The sequence below is a fragment of the Lichenostomus cassidix genome, chromosome 14, assembly GCF_008360975.1.
Source record: "Lichenostomus cassidix isolate B80296 chromosome 14, HeHo_3.0, whole genome shotgun sequence".
NCBI classification, from domain to species: domain Eukaryota; kingdom Metazoa; phylum Chordata; class Aves; order Passeriformes; family Meliphagidae; genus Lichenostomus; species Lichenostomus cassidix.
The window spans coordinates 8248125-8265480 of record NC_139495.1 but is presented as its reverse complement, the minus strand read 5'-3'; the positions used below and the strand labels follow the sequence as shown (position 1 = coordinate 8265480).

At 42.6% G+C, this 17356-nt stretch overlaps 1 protein-coding gene across 4 annotated transcripts in view; it reads left to right on the top strand.

The window, feature by feature from the left end:
- XYLT1 (xylosyltransferase 1) overlaps window positions 1-17356 on the top strand; it is a 167172-nt gene that overhangs the window by 73011 nt on the left and 76805 nt on the right. For all 4 annotated transcript variants that reach the window (XM_085074773.1, XM_085074775.1, XM_085074772.1 and 1 more), the window contains one exon: window positions 6237-6759. In XM_085074773.1, the coding sequence (XP_084930899.1) occupies window positions 6237-6759 (523 nt within the window). The remainder of the gene's footprint in view (window positions 1-6236; window positions 6760-17356) is intronic.

The window sequence follows — 17356 nt, the reverse complement described above, 5'->3', positions numbered from 1 at the left end:
TCACTGCCCAGCTCAGCGTTGCTGTTTCTGCTGGTGAATTGCACTGGGAGGAACCTTTGCCAAGAGAAGGGCTTGAGCGTGAGGCTGGAGTCTTAATGAGATCCAGCAGCATTTGAAAGGGAACAAAATGAGTAAAGTGGGGGCAGTTAGTGGTGATAAATCAAGTTCTGTTACAGATTGAATAAATCTGACTGGTCTGTGCTGTCGAAGTCCAAACTTCCCTGAGAAGTTTAATTTAGCAGAAAACAAAGTGGTCAATTTTGGAAGCACTATGGATACGTGCTTTCACAGCTCCCTCTAGCAGTATTACAGACTTTTTAATAACCAGATGAACATCTGAAATTACTGTTGATACAATATGGCTTTTTGTACAGTTACTGTGCTAAGCTGGAACAAATGTGAAAATCTGTTTGGTCTCTTGAGGGATGCAATATTATTTTACTCCCTAATCTAAATCACTCTGAAAGTAAGTCACATGTTAGCAAGAAACAGAAAAACTCTTCTGAGGAAAGCAGCCAGAGTTTTGAAGCTGTTTTCATTCGATTTCAAACCAGAACATCTTCCCTTAATGTATGTATGTTAAAAGGGATAAAAGCAACTTCCATTAATGATGTTTTTATGATGCTGTTTCTAGTGTTTTGGATCACACTGCTGAAATTGCTGTTAAGGAAAAATAAAAGTGGATGGTAACAGTTTTGAAAAGGAAGGGAAAGATAATCCTCCAAACAATAACCAATGCAGATGTTCCACTGAGAGGTCCCCTGTGCACTTTGTGGTGGTCCATTTATTACTCTGCAGTTTTGAAATGCCAAGTGTTGCAATAGTTTTGGGCTGGCTCTGCCTGTATCTGTTAGTGCTGAACCTCTTGCTTTTTCAAGTATCAGAATCCTCTTTTTAACCCAAGTGATTGCATTGTCTCATTTTCCTTTTACATAACAGAATGCACTGTGTTTGAAGCTATTATATCTTTCATCTTCCCCAGCTTGCAAGTCAATAAACTTATTTTCACCTTTTGCATCTCCCTCTTAAATGAAAGGCATAAAGTAAAGTAATAAATTTCTCACAAAATGTTTGTCCCAAGTCTTCAGCCTCTGACAATTAACTTACAATGTACTTATTACAGCAAAACAGAAAAACATATGGAAAAATATAACTACATTAACATCTGCTGCCTTTCCTCCATCTGCTGTCTTTGGCCATGCTTTTGTTCAAACCTGCCAAAAGTATTCATTTTCCAAGGGTCTCGTGGCACATCAACCACATCTTCAATTAAAGTTCCCAATTTCTTGTTTGTTTTGATGGCACAATGGGATGTCTGCTCTGCATCCATGTGGCTGCTTGAGGGCTTCAAGCAGAGCAGTGGTGGTTTTACAGTTTGAAAGATGTGAATGTGGTAGGACGGAGACAATGGGGTGACCACAGCGTGAAGCTTGTTGTTCTGAAGTCAAGAGGTTTTGATTTCAACTAAGAAACAGCCCTCAAATGTGCAAAGATAAGAGCAGAAAAGAAAATATTTAATTGCAGAGATGCCATCCTCTGACTCCTCTGGCAATTGGAAGGTGTCATTATTGAAATAATTAACAAGCACTGCAAAATAATATGTCACAGAGCTGTGATTAATATTGAACAGAAACTTGTTTTAATTATCTTCTCATAGTTCTGTTTAAATTCTTCTTTAAGGTCACAGGGCAGGTAAAATAGATGTTTCTGTGACAGCTGACCAAGTCTCTGAGGCTTTGACATGTGATGCAGATTTTGAAGGTGTTCCCCACCTCCTGGAGCTGAGAGCTGGTTTGGACCCTGCACAGCTCACCCCAGCAAAGCAGCAAGTGCCTGCCTGAGCTCTGGGGCCTCAGCTGTGGGTGATCCTGCATGACTGCCCAGGCATTGCCTATTTTCACATGAGGTCAATAATTGTTGTGTGCTTTACTGTGTGACAGGAGGAAAAATACACAGTTTTTTATAGTCCAGGTGTTTGATTTATAGCAAGTCCTCAAGGCCAGCGTGTCCAGTACTTTGTATTTAGAGGAAGATCTGTGTGTTTTGTTGTTGCTCTGTGTATGCATATTTCTCGTTTGTTTTGCTGTGTCTTTGAGGAACCAAGCTTTGCCAGAGGAAGAATATGAGAATATGTTCTCAGTACAAAAAGACAGTAAAGCCTTCTGTGCTGGGGAGAAAATGAGTTGTCAGATAAACTGTAACTGTGAACATTTGCCATTCAGGTCTTGGTTACACATGGTCCATCCATCTGTGTAGTATTTATAGGACTTTGTTGATAAAGTGTGCAATGAATAACTTTTCCTAAGAAGGGAACATTTTCTTATTGTCAGGAGGAAGTGTTCTGCACAGTGCAATGAACACCTCTGGCAGATAAATGCAAGCTCCTATTGTGTGCCTTTGTGAGCTGATTAGGGTTTTCTTTCACGTTCCCTCCAAAGCCTCTCCAAAAGAGCCTTCCAGCAGCACGGTGCCTCTGCAGGTGTGTGGCAGGTGATGCTGGATCAGTGCCCACCTGCAAAGTGTGGGCTCTTCCTTGGCTTTGGTGCCTCGAGTGGGATCCCTCAGCCCCAGTCTCTGTGCCCTTGCTGTCTGCCCAGCTGCACACCCCAGTCTGCTGCTGTTTGGGTCTCTGCTGATTTAAATGCACATTAGGTTCTCTGGAAGCAGATTCGAAATTGGTCTAGTGCTGCATTTTTGTGTATTGCAAAAATTACCAGTCCTATTGCCTAATCCAGGCTGTTGGCAGAGGGACTCCTTCCAGGGGCAGTGGGAAACTCTGTGAGTTGTACCCAATGGCTGTGCAGTGTATTCTAATCCTGCAGGGGGATACCCCACTGAGAAAGGGCTGGCTTGTTGGAGTTTTCCTGTGGCCACTATTGGAGCCATAGTCTTTCACCTCCTGCCTTTAGCACGCTGCATACAAACTGTACCTGGAAGATTACAGGAGAATTTGTGACCTGGGCAACCCCAAATGCCTGTTTATGCTTGAACATGCTTAGCTTGGATGCAAATACAGTGGCAGATGCAAGTGAAACGAGGGAAGAGAGGCAGTCTGCAGGTGTGTACACTTAGCTGGGGTCTGGCTGAACTGGTGTGGGCTGTACTTGCAAAAGCCTCTGAGAGTGTTAACAGGCTGTCATTAAAATCCATTTGTCATTACAGACAGCTGTGAAGTTCTTCCAAATTCTCTGTATTTGTGCTAGGTAGAGTGAGCAGCAGCAGCTGCTGTTGGGTCTGTAGTAGGTGACAGCAGCAATTTGTTCCATGGTTTCCTCAGCAGATTGCAAAGGCTCTGCAGAAAACCAGGCTTTCCCTCCTGAGATAGATGGGACTTTGAATTCAATCCAGCTCAGAGTACCTAAGCCCCAGACCCTCAATCACCGCAGATGTAGTGGCTAATATACCAAAGAGCATACATTGTGTCTGACAAACTTTAATAAAACACACCACAGGTGGAGTTTGGAGAATTAAAACCTGTGTTTTCAACAGGGAGCAGAATCTGGAGAAGAATTCAAATTCTCTCATTACATAAAATGGCTCTAAGCATAAAATGTTATTTTTGCATTAATATTGTAATATTATTTTTAGCATCAATGGCAATCAGTATGTAATTGGCAGTGATCTCATGCACACTCCTGGGTACAGACTGTTCTTTCCCAATTTTGGAGTATTTGCTTGTTATTGCTGAGCTGCAACGTGCACACACTCAGAAGAGGCCCCACAGTCATTAAAACTCTCCATGCCGGGGCTCTTGCCATTGAGTACTCAGCAGTTTGACCTCTCTTTGTATCTTCTGAGAACCACATAAAGTTAGGACAGAACATTTCTGCTTGTGGAAATCCTTCTCTTAGGCCTGTGTTCTGTGATAGCCATCCACAGTGTCATGCTTCCTCCTGGAAATAACATTGCTGCAAAGTCTCCAGATGTTTCTTTATAGCGTCTTCCAGAAACCTGAAGCAGCTACAAGAGAGCTGGAGAGAGACTTTGTGCAAGGGCATGGAGTGGTTGGATGAGAAGGAGTGGCTTTAAACTGCCAGAGCTTAGGACTGTAGGAGAGGCACAGGTGAAATACATGCTCTTGGGTGGCACATGCTGTGTGTGACACCTGCAATATTGAGTAATTTAATAGGGTAACCTCAAATGAGTTGACTTTAGATAGAGTTTCTTCTGATCTATGCCTAAAGAAAATGCTCTATTGCAAAGTTCAAAATGGTGCTTTCAATAGCAGTGTAAGGTGTTGGTTTGAAAATGTTGCTTTCATCTTTGACTGTGGACACAGACGGTCTGTATTAATAGGCTTATGCTTCTCATTTGGTCCTGCTATAGCCTTCCATTTGTTTAGTGATTTGCAAGCACACAGATAAGAAGGTGCTGCTAACAAACAGCTAGATAAAAGTTGAAAAAAATGATGATTCAGACAGTGAACCTGCTGACGTATGCCCCATGGTACTGTCAGAAGTGGGATTGCCTGCTTTCAAGATCTTTCTGTGACATGACTGCCCTGTCTTGAATACCTTAGACATCCATGACAAATAAAATCTGCAATTAATCCAGCATTGTAAAAATAAAGTATTGCAGAGCAAGTAAAACCCATCTTCTGTAGCCAGCTGAAAACCTGATGTGCTGCTTTTGCTTGTACCTCTGAACTTCACAAACGAACACAACTTATTGTCAGCAGCTGCTGCTGTTCTAAGCTCAGAGTGCTGAGTTTCATTTCCTCTGCCCTGCAAATGTGTACATTCTGCTCTCACGTATGGAGCTTATCTTGAAATCATTGTACTGTACAAATCACGCTTGGCTTTAGTGCAAGCAGTCGAGAGGGAAATGCAGATCAAAGGTGGGTGGAGATTTCTGGTTTAGTGGCATTTAACACTTGCACCAACAGGTGTGAGATTGCGTGAGGCTGGGTTTGACTTTCCAGCTGGGCTATTTGTTACATGTCCTTATGTTTCAATGTATATCTATAGCTCTTCATTTTACAGTTGTTGTGCAGACCCTGCTTTATTTTTAGTCCCTGCTCCTCCCTGAGAGATGTCCCTGCAGACACTGGGTGTCCTTTGGGAGTTTTTGTGGTGTTCACTGTCCCTGGGGCAGGGAAGAGTTGAGGCCCAGCTTCATTTTGTGTCTGCCTTGGAAGCATTTAGAATTCATTTGTTTTTTCAGATTTCAGCATATAGGCTTGGAAAAGCATTTCCCAGAGAGGGCAAAGCACTCAAAGGAGGAGTTGTCTGGTGTCGGTTTGGGTTTTTTTAAAACTTCTTTGCATTCCTCTGTGTCAGACAGCTAGAGCTAGTTGCAAACTGGACATTTTCATGGAGAGAGAATCACTTTATTCACTCAGTAAACAACTTCTTCTAATGAATAAACTATTCAAACATTTCTCACAGCTGAGCTGCAGAGGTCAAACTGATACTGACTCCCTGCATGGCCTGGGATAAGGCATTATCTCCCTCTCCTTTCTGTGCAAACCCTGACTGTTAAATAGTTCCTCCCAGAAGAGGTGTGAGAAATAATTAGCTCATGCTGATAAAATGTTTTGAATACAAAATGTGGTTGATAGGTGCTAAAAGATGTTCCCATCAGTCATCATTAGTGATGCCGTCATTTCCCAGCCTCTGATTTTTGGCTAGGTCTTCCACAAGTGGAAAGGAAACAGGACAGACTCAAAAAGTCTATCAATATTTTTACTCCTGTCTTCAGATGTTTTAATAAAAGCTCATTGGTTTTATCTGCTACTGATCACTTTTGCAAACACAGATGTTTCTGCATCCATTGGTTTTAAAATTGCGTCCCCCACAAGTTGTCACAGTTGGAGCAAAGGCAGCTCAACCTCACCCACCCCTGCTGCAGACAAATATTTTACATGATCTATTCTTTCTCTTTTATATGGTAGATTTTGAATGTTGCAATGTTATGAGTTGCGTATTTATCTAAGAGTGTTGAGAGGAGGAACATGATGGTTAAGAGCTGACACCTGAGCCTGGCTCTGACCCTCCTGGGGAAGGTTCTAATGTGTAAAAACTAAAAAAAAAGAAGTGAAGAAGAGATGCCTGTGCAGGTGCCTTGGGCACCTCAGAGGCCTCTCAGCTCTGTCTTTCTGCTATGAACTCTAACACGGGGATTTTCTGCAGTATGTTGGATTGTGATTGATCTATGTTTTCATGTAAGAAATGCTTGTAATGCATGGGATGTGACTATTTTAGTAAGATGAGTGTAATTTTTGTCCCCATTTATAGGATGGCTATTTTTCCCACCGACCGAAAGAGAAAATGCGAACAGACAGCAATAATGAAAATTCAGTTCCCAAGGACTTTGAAACTATTGATAACAGTAACTTTGCTCCCAGGACTCAGAGACAAAAACACCAGTCTGAGCTGGTGAAAAAACCCTTAAGCAAACAAAAGGAGCACTTGAGAAAGAAACTGGAAGAGGAAAAGATGAAGGAGAACTTGCTGCTGGCCAAGAACTCCAATGAGGTGGTGCAGTTCAGTGATCACCCTGGAAAAAACAGCAGCATCAGCAACAATCTGAAGGAGATTGACAGGTCTCCCAAACATCTTTTAAAAAAACTTGAGAGCATCCCCTCTGAGGTGAAATATGACCAACCAGCCAAGTGTGAGGTGACGGGCAAAGAGGCCATCTCAGCCATGTCCCGCGCCAAGTCCAAGCAGTGTCGCCAGGAGATCGCGGACGTTTATTGCCAGCACAAGGTCGGGAAGCTGATGCCAGAGACTGTGACACGGTTCTGTGCCCTGGAGGGTAAGTTGGGGATGGAGAAGGAGAAATAACGTGATATCTTGGGGGAAGGATTCTGTATGATTGAAGTAGCCTTCTGATGACAAAAATGGCTTTATTGCAGAAATGTGCAACGGACTTAGTCTGTGAAAACAAGGGAGGCTTTGAGGATGTTTTAAACAGGGAATCATATGGATGTCACAAGCTCCTTGGTGGATTCCTGTAGAATTCACTTCTGCCAGATTTTTATTACACAGTGTGATCTAAGTATTCAGCTGCTGCTCCTGTTTATTTTAGTTCTTAATCTACAGACACAGAGAAGCATAGTCAAAATCTTGTTATGCTGTGCAGGAATTGTGTGCTTTTTGGTGGTCAGGGAGCAGCTATTGTGAATTTTGGAGCTTTATGCTAACCAATACATGAGTGGCATTGCTGTTATAGCCATATGACTATTTTTCTGTCACAGTGGAGTCCTAAGCATTTTGATAATGCAAGTAATCATCAGAGGTATAGTAAAAAAAATTTCAAAAGCACACAGAAAATCCAATTTTGTGGCTGACTTCTATTTTTAATGTTCTCAAATCAGCAAAAGTTATTTTCAAAATCACTGCTGGAGAGCCAGTTACCTCTGCTGGCCTAAGCCAAGCTTTGATTTGTTGTTTTGGTTTCTCCATGCTGTCAGATCACGAGTTACCTCCCAGCTAGCTGTCAGTTTTCATGTCTGAGCTGACCTTTTTCTACCTTTCAAAGGGCGTTTCATGTGCCACTGTTCATCCAGCTATAAGCTCTCCATAAGTAAAGTGCCTTTTAAAAAAAAGCAGCATTGATCAGTTGATCAGAGTGGGTATTGATCAAAGAAAAGCATTACCCACAGCAGCATTTGTTTATACAACAGTCCAGAGTCCCCACCCTATAATTGACACTTCCAGCCCATGCACAGAAGGATATACCATGTTTTTGTCCAAGCTGAAAGTGCAGAGGGAAGTTATAAACTAGAGAATAGGTCTTGCTTTGCGACTGTAGAATAAACGTGGTGATCCATGGGAATCAAAGGATGTTTAGTTCCTTTCATTGGTAACATCCTCTAAAGGCTTGTTTACTGCACCATCACAAAGCAGTGGCTACTGTAGGGAGATTTCAGTGTGGCAAAGAGGAGGATTGTGTTGCTATTACAGGTATTAAGAGGTTAAATTCCCTGTACCCACAGTGGAAAAGAGGAGCTGCCCCCCCGAATTTTTCCAAAAAAATACATCTCCCTGTAATGAGATTCTTAGGCTTTTAATTTAGATGGTGCATTTTACCAGGATGAATGGTGTGAGCACCCCCATTCCCCACCCCAGTGCATCTGTGACTGTTTTGTTTTGGTTTTTTGCCATGTCTCTTTTGGTGTTTTTTCTCCCTTTCTTATCACAGTAACACTCCAAATTGTTAAGCTGGGTGGGCAGACACTGGAGACAAGGAATTAATGGAGCAGGCAGAAGACTTGGTGTTCAGTGGTAAGAAGGGAAGAGGGTCAGTAAAGGCAGCAGAAGTTGAAGGGAAGATAAGGGAACGGTAGGGAGTTAATAATTGAGCAAAAGCAGACATCAGTAACAGGATGAGCATCAGCGAGTTCCCCTGGGCACCCCTGAGGTCCCACTGAGGTGCCACTGGTGGAATCCACTGGGATAAGCATGTCCTTGCTATTCCTTTCCCCTTCTTCCCTAAAGGCAGGGCAGTGAGCTCCAGTCTGTGAGAAAGCTGATGGAGGTCAGCACCTAGCAGACACTGTCCTATGCTTTTGGGATCAGGAATGTATCTTAGTAATGGGATCAATGCTATAAATTTTGTGTAGGTAAATGTATCACATATACAAATATGCAAGTGATATCCTGGTGAGAGCTGGGAGGTGTGTTGTCATTAGTGTGGGCAGACACTGCAACTGTGCAATTCTGCACACAGCTATGATTCCATGCCCTGCTTGGTAATCTGTCTCCCAGGGATGCAGGGTGACTTTCCAGAAGTTTTAAACAACTGCCATCCTTAAAAACAGGTTTCTCAAGAAATATTTATTGCTTCTTTTTTAAATACAGGATTTATCTCTTATGCCCTGCAGTCAGGATAATAGTGTGGTCTTAGAACCAAGAACAGTGTCACATTTTACACTTGAAGCCTTTCAGCATGTATGTACATAGCACATTGGTATAAATGCTTCCATTGTAATGTCATAGTAAAATGCTCAGGAAAACTGAGAGCTACAAATATGACTAGAAAAATTAAGAAGGTGTTCAAATATTAATAATTTAGGAAAAACTTGTGTGGTATGGATATATACTACATAAAAAAAATTAATGTAAAAAGACTGTGTCTAAAATTTTTTGGTTTGCTGAGCTAGAGTTTCATTAGTTTTTTTATTTTAGGTGGTGACACTTGTTTAAAAAGAATAATTGAGAGGCATCTTAATTTAGCCCGATGGATATGTGTGGAATGGATATATTTTCTTTGCCTCAAGGTTATTCCTCCTGCCCATGCTGACAGCTGAAGTTAACCACTTCAGCTGCCAGGTTTCCTTGGCAGAAAGTGTGGACATCCTATGTTCCTTACGAGGCTGCTCAGGAGCAGGTTTGGGAGCTTTGCTGTGGGGAAGTGGAAATGCAGCAGCACATGGAATGGGACACAAGCTGCTAGTGCAGGAGGCACCAGTGCACCAGCAGATTGGGACATCTGACCTGCAGAGGAGATCCACACTTCGAAGTCATATCCCAAATGTCTGAGTACAGAACTGTCAAGGCAGACATGGGGGAACCCCAAAAGTGCCCTGTGCCTACTGGAAGGCTTTACATGTATATAACTTGGTAGGTCACTTGAATTTTACAGCCCTGTTAAAGATCCATTGTCTGAGTTGAAGTGTGTTGTGGTCCCATATCTCTCCTTCCACTGTAGAACACAAACACTGCTGTTCATCACTCACAGAGTGACTCCATCCCTCATGAAAGGGGACTTCATCAACTCTGGAGGTCCTTGAGAGAAGTTGAACTTGGTTAGGAAGTGTTTGTGAAGCACTGGACATCAGTTTTTGGGGATGTTAGGATTGCTGGTAGGGGGAGGTGTGGGTTGAGGCCTTGGCACTTGATGTATTAAGAAAGTGCTCTGGTGTTTGTCAGCAGCAGTCAGACATCTGGGCTCTGAGTCTGTGTATTCAGCATGTGAGAGTTGTTCCCTTCAGTTTGGTTTGAACAAAGGTTTCCTGTCTGTTTCCAGCAAAACTGTGAAGTATAAATATTTATGCATTGGAGCAGCACATTCATCCACTGTCCCAACATACAAACGTGTTCCCAGTGCTGTGGTTTCCATTGAGATGTCATCCAGCGTTTAATCCCCTTAGATCTTGTCTCAGCTGATCAAAACCATGATGTTGTTAAGTGTAGCTATCAATCATGGGCAGGACTCCATCCAGCTGGATTGTCATAAATGTTAAGTGATACATTCACTTCAGTGGTTATCAATGAGAACAGGATCATACAAGCTGTTTCTTCTTTAAATATTTTATTGTTTCCACAGGCAACAGGCAAAGGAAGGTGATTATAAGGATCTTCAGTGTATAAAAGAAAGGATTGTTAAAACCAAGAGCATGATATTCCCTATCTGTTTGACATGCAGGTGTTATTTCTGTGAGGGCTGCAGTCCCTCTGAGGGCATTGCTGCTGAAGCAGTGGAACATGGACATGACAGCTTCACCAGTTACCTGACTTGCAGAGCAGGTGAGCTGGCATTTCCCTGCAAGCTGCTCCTAAAAACATGGCACAATTGCTCTGGCACAGGAGATTGGTGGCAGAGGCTTTAGGTGCAGCCTCACCGACACGTGGCTGGGATCAGAGCAATGGGCAGCTTGCAAGTCTCCCTTCACTCAGAAGGGAATGGTTGGCCTTCATAGAAGTGTGTTTTGGGGAAAATGCAGAATCCATGATTACTGTGGACAGGAGCACAGTCCTGGAATGGCCACTGTGACCCTGACCCTGCCCAACAGCAATGGGCAGCAGTGCAATTTGTAATTACACAACTCTACATTTCAACATGATGTTGAAGTTGTGATTTCTACTTACTGTCCTCCTTCTGAGATGAAAAAAGCCCAGCTGCTGAGCCAGTGGCTGGATTAATCCCTTGAGTTCTCTGTTTTTCACTTCCATGCGGATCATGGTAGTTTGCAGCTCTTCACCCCTTGCCTTGCAGGTTTGCTGGATGGTCATAGAGCACAATTGCTGCTTGGTCATTGCCACCAGGTCCAGGAGTCATCACAAGCACCATCCCTGTTAGTGTCTGCACCAGGCCTCCTCTGGGCCAGCTTCTCTCGGGTGCCATATCCCCAGGGGAGACTGACCTAATCCTTGCCATTAATTATCCAACCGAGTTTATTCTTGACCCAGATCCATGGCCCTAGACAGACCAAACATATGCAGCAGGGTTTTTTGAGAAGTATTTTCTAAGATGTACTTTTGGCAAATAAAAAATCCCTAGGAAAGCAGAGAGCCTCAAGTGATCCTGCTTTATTTCCCCTGGGCTTTTCTGTTTTCTTTTCTTGGTTTTTAAATCAAACAGGTTTTCTGCTACCTTCATCCCTGTGGGGTAAACCCAACTTACAATAAAGTAGGAAAATAATCAAGCTGCCCTCATTCCAAATCATTTATCAGCACTGAAAGAGTTTTTTGCAGATCAGACTTCCTTCTCCCTGGTTGCTTATTGATAATGCTGCTCTGGCACACTGAAGCAAGTGCTTTCAGCTTCTTAGAGGCTGCTGGGAAGAAAATTTTCCATTTTATTTTAGAAAACGCAACCTTTTAGTTTTCAAACTGAGAGAAAAGGGCTCTGGAGCTCTGCTTACTAACACACACAGCTAATAGCAATCTGAATGTGTATAGTGTTTTTATCTGGCAACTTCAAAGCACTCAGCAGAAGAAGGTGTGTTCTGCAGGAGGGGAGAGGATAAGTCTCTAAGATGCCAAGTACTTGTGGGGTGGAGCAGAGCTGTTCTTCAAGGCATGGAAATGAGAGCATCCTCTACAGAATTTTAAAAGAATGTGAGCTGTATTGAAGCAAATAGAGGATTTCATCTGCTCAATATGCATGTGTATGCACACAGTGACATATAAATGCGTGGTTTGTTTAGCATTTAAGGTTTTGGCAGTGCATTTCTGGACTCACTGGGTTTGATCTACAGATCATTGAACCCCAGATTTGTCTTTTTCTGCTGGTTTCAGGATTCCAAATGACATTGGCTGCTGCTGCTTTCCTGTGTGTTTAATCTGTTAGTGTGACAGAATCACTGTGGCGAGCTATACACAGTTTAAGGAGCATGTAAGAGCCACTGCACATGCAGCCCAGACAGCATTTTAATTTGCTGCACCACAGATGACTCTGGTTGCAGTAAATTTACTGTGAGTAGACTAATTGCAAAATAACCCTAATTGAGTAGTTATCAGCAAACAACATCCTGTGGAACAAAACTGCTTACAATTAATAGCATTTAAGCCATGCACTGGTATTCTGCAGAACGCTAAGATGTAATTATACCGTGTACAGAGATTGTGTTCTGTTCTGGAAACCATGTTTCCAGCACTGCTTTCATTATAAAGGGTCGTTTCAAGATTCAGTACTTGCATTTTAGGCGAAATGAATTTATGAAATAAGTGATGTGTCTCTCCCCTTATGTGTTTGAAGCAGAACCAACTCTAATAAAATCAGTGAAGTTGTGGCACTGTCAGGAGAAAAATGAGATCAGGAAGAGTATGGTGCCAGTGATTCTCAGATTGACTTTTATTATGGCCACACATGCAAGTTTGAATAGTTAAAACTGGGATGTAAGTAATGAAATATACTTTGTTGTTCTGGGTGAAGATGGGCCCTACCTCGTTGTATGGGTGAGGAATGCGGTGTATCATTGGAGTGATGGAAATTGATGTCAATGCACAGACCCAAAAGGCACATGAGCCTCAGTGTGGATGTGCAGACAGCCCCTGCCTTGCTGTTGGATGACTCTGGTCATTTGAAGGGACTGATGAGGCAGCCCTGGTGTAAGAGCTGACAAAACACTTCCCCCTGCTCACAGCTGAGTTGTTCCCTGGGCAGAGGGCCAAATGAATGAATTGTCCTTAGAAACTGATCTGGCCAGTGGGTAAAAACTGGACAAGTTTCTTTACCAAAGGAAGATGTGTGTACAACTTATAAGGGAACTGAAATTGCTAAAAATGTCCTTGTGGAATCCCAGACTAGGGTGACACTGTTTTGCCACTTCCCTGTGTCTCTGGTGACAGCTATAGTGTAGAGGACAGGGGAATGGTGTTTCTCAGGGATGTGTGAGATGGTGGCATTGCAGAGCTGAGGGATTCTTTTTCCAAAAATAAGGCTGTGATGAGCATGGGCTGGCTCTGCCAGCACTGTCTTGCATAGACAGCTTTGGTTTTAGAAGAAATTCAGTGAGGGGAAAACTGTTGGGTGTCTGTGCCAATTAATCCTCTCATTTAAATACAGATAGCTCCTGTCTAGATCATCTGCAAGTTTAGAAGTGGGACAATGAAATCAGCCTGATGTTGCTCCTGTTTTTTTCTCGTGATGCCACTGTCTGGTCACGTTTCTCCACGTTAGGCATGTCTGATCACCTGTGGGTCTGGAGGTTGCAGACTTGGTCCCTGACAGCAGACTTGCAGAAATCATCTGGCAAATGACATCTCAAGGAAATGCTGGGAGCAATGCATGACACAAGGAATGGAGGGCAGAAGGGCTGGAAAATTTATGGCCAGCAGTCCTAGTTCTCACCAAGGCTCTGTTTTGGAAAAAGTTATCACTTCATGGAGCGTTAAGAGGGGAGCATGGGCAAGCGTGGGAGAGGATAATGGCTAAGTATGTCCTTGCTGCAAACCTCCTGGGAAGAGAGCATGAGGGGAGCAGAAGCTCAGTGAATATTTTGATAAAGATTACTGTGTATGTACAGAGATGAAAGAAAAGTGCTTAAGTGATCGTTAATGCTTCCCAATGATCTTGAAATGTGTGGATAGAGTATTGGTGAGGAAAGTCAAATGCAACTGTGGCTGAAGAAAATTGTTGGTACAAGGGTATGAGCAGGGGAGAGAGGGGAGAGGAATCAGGAGTACCAAGAAACCCAACCCAAAATAAAACCAGCAAGCCCAACCTCCCCCTGTACAAGGAAAACTTGAGCCATACTGTTTTTCATACATAGTGTTTTTCATATAAAATGGTTGCTGGACCTCTGGAATGGACTCATTATGGTGATTTTATTAGACAGACCCTGAAGAGGAAACATGGCATCTAATTATCTTAATTTTATTCAGTGCTAAGCAGCTGTGCACATTAACATCAGTACTGGACTGAGCTTGAGTTAAGGCTGCACAAGCAGCTTCAATGTTATTCTTTCCTAATTCAACATTGCAACCTTGACAAAACTGTGTTAGGGTGTCAGTGTAACATACTATTTGTAAGCAGGCAGGTTTTAGACTTATTTTTTGTTTTAAGCCTAAAATGCCACCAAGGACAAAGCAGCACAGATTCAGCTCTGTCTTTTGAACCATTGCACTTCTCCAAGTAAGATTTCTTAGCAAATACTCAGTTTTCACAGGCATCTGCAGCTGATGAGCTATTATTTTGAGAATGGGGAATTGTCTTGTTCCAGAGATGCCATGCTCAAGGCGGCCACAGTTTAGTTTGAAGCCAGTAGCACTGACTGTATTATTTTAAAATAATTGAGGAGAAAGTATTGACATTTAATTTCTTCCTCCTGAGCCAAGGCAAAGAATTCTCCTCTTTTGTGGCTTCTTGAAACAATACCTTAAGTATGTACAGAGTTTGTCACAGTATTAAAAATATAATTAAAGGGAATGCACTCTGTTTCAGGAAGGTTTCTGAAAGGGTACATTTCTTTGATGTATTTCAGGAGTCACTGAGCTTTATGAGATCACAGGTTTGTAATGTCTTCCCCTGGAAATGAGGAAGAGTTGTTTAAGAGATCTAACTCTGAATTAAAATGCCAGCAATCTAGGCATGAAGCCAATCTTACAGGACATTATCACCATTTTAAGATTCCAAACCATAATTTACTTGTTTCTGTTGCAAATATTTCTTATGCAGAAGGTAGTTTTAAAACATCCGTCTTTTTTCTCCGTGGGTAATCATGACGGTTATAGAAAACCTGAATGACGAGAATCTGTAGCTGAGCAACCTTGAAAAAGATTTTGAAATTGCTCATTGTATATTTAGTCTTCCAAGTAAATGCTTGTCTCTGATAGTTTGAGAGCGTGTTAGAAGTGAATAGCCCTGATTCACGGCTCACACTAATATCCACAGTATGTCACTGATTTATCATTTAGCTATGTCAAATGAGTTACTCCTGATTGGCACCTTTGTAAGGAAGAACAGAGCACTCCCATCTCCCAGCAGCTACTCCTGTCACCAACAGGCTTAGCTGAATGCACAGTGAACTCTGAAGCATTTTACAGCTTTACTGTAAAATAAGATACTAGTTTAAAGTTCTGGCCCTGCTGAAAGGCCCATGGCAAAAGTCCATAATTTTTCTTCTCCAGCTTTCTCACCAACCCCCAGGGAGGCCGAAGAATTTTTCAGTCCTTTCTCCTGGAACTTGCTGCAGCTGAATGATCTCTACCATCTCTCGTGTTCAGTGCTCACCCATCTGTCTTCATCCATGGATGTTACTGTAAAAACGGTGGAAGATTTAAGCCAAAAAGCAAAATTACACTGTAGGAAAAGCATTATAACTTGAGCTCTGTGGTTTCTCAAAAATAATTTGAATAGCAGTTGTATGGATTTTCAAATTGAGAAATTTGTAGGATTTGTTCTGCAGGACTGAATTGCTTGTTGCCTTTTAAAATAGAATTTCTCAATATTGCTGTTCTCCTGATGAAACCCAGTCTTCTGCAGACAGCTCTGTCAGGAGAGAATTGACTGTGCTCCAGTTTCTGCATTCTCCTTCCACACCACCTTCTCTTGGGCTGCTACAACTTTTCTGGGTGCTGAAGGCTTTGAAGAAAGACCCTTCTACCTCCTAATGATGTCCTTTGTTCAGACTGAGGAGAATGGGCACATTTAGGTTGTCAGGGGATGGTACATGTCAAGCTCCTCACTAAGCTTATAAAGGCTTGGTAGATGAACAGTTTCCTGTTCATCAGCAGCAGATGCACACTCTCTGTGTTGTGAGGGGCCATGTTGTTGTCCACAGACAATGAAATTCAGTGATAACTTCAACTTCACACATTTTTATTAACAGCAGTTTGGATACTGCCTTTGAGTTATGCCAAAAGCCTGTGAATCAAAATCTTTTATTTAGACACCACTCCCCTTACTTTACATTGTTCCTTACTGCCATGGCAAATGAAGATTCTTGTAGGAGATCACCCTTTTGGCTTCTGTCATGCTGATGGTTTGGGGGCAAGCTTTGTGATTTGGAACATAAAATTTTTATGATATTGTACATATATCACATCTTTGTGTGGATCAGCTTGAAGAAGTTCATCTACAGAGCTCATTTCCTGCTTTCTTGGCAATTTTCTGTCTTGTGTTTGCTTACTTGAATGACCAGCTGTCCTTCAGGCATGTTCATGGAATAGCCTGTGCTGGAAGGGACCCACAAGGGTCATTGAATCCAACTCCTGGCCTGGCATATAACAACCCCAAGAATTCCTCCATGTGCCTGAGAGCATTGGCTTGGTGCTGTGACCACTTCCCTGGGGAGTTCAGTGCCCAGCCACCCTCTGGGGGAAGAACCTTTTCCTAATATCCAACCTGAACCTCTCCCCAATAGTCAGCAACAGTTGTAGGTCCTGTCAGGGAGCACCACAAAAAAAGCTGTCAGCCTAATGGATCTTCTTCTACAAATCTCATTGGAAACCACTGCTCAGCTGAAGTTCAGAGCAGCCCTCTGTAACTAGAATATAATGGCTTGGATCATCTCTTTGTTGCAGGGTGATTGTGTCTCTTTTGTGGAGACTTTCTTGCCCACACTAATGGAAGTGTTTTGTTGGAGTCTTGATTAATTTCTGTAACTCATTAAAAGTTGTAAGAGAAACACTTTGCTGGTGAGATTCCACCTTTGTTGGTGACTGGCTGTAAACAGCAGCTTAAGCAGTCTGGCTGCTTACTCACCTGTGGTTTTAATTGCAAATGGAGGTTGCCAGCCAGCCAATGGATATTGCTGTGCAGTGGAGCATTGCAAACCCTGCTACTTTCCGACTGAAAGCACTGTGTGTGTGATGTGCTGCATAATAGTGTGGAGCTTGACAGTAGTATGACTAAACAGAACCATACATTTTCATGTTCTCCATCTATTTGTGGGCTGTGATTCATTCTGGGCAATTGACTGAATAGTAGAGAGGAAAAGGGAAGTTCAAAAGAGAAATTTACTGCAATATATGTTTTACCCATTTGTACTTTCTCTTTTGCATGGGACTGAGGCGTAGGCGATCTGGAAGAATTTCAGTGTAACACTGAGCAGGTTTGAGGATTTATCCCCAGGTCATTCTCTCTGTCTGAGAGAGTCACTTTGGTCATCAAAAGCATATGAGGAATATACTCCCTTACAGAAGATAATGCTGGCCAGGAGAACCCAGCCTGGCTCAGTTGC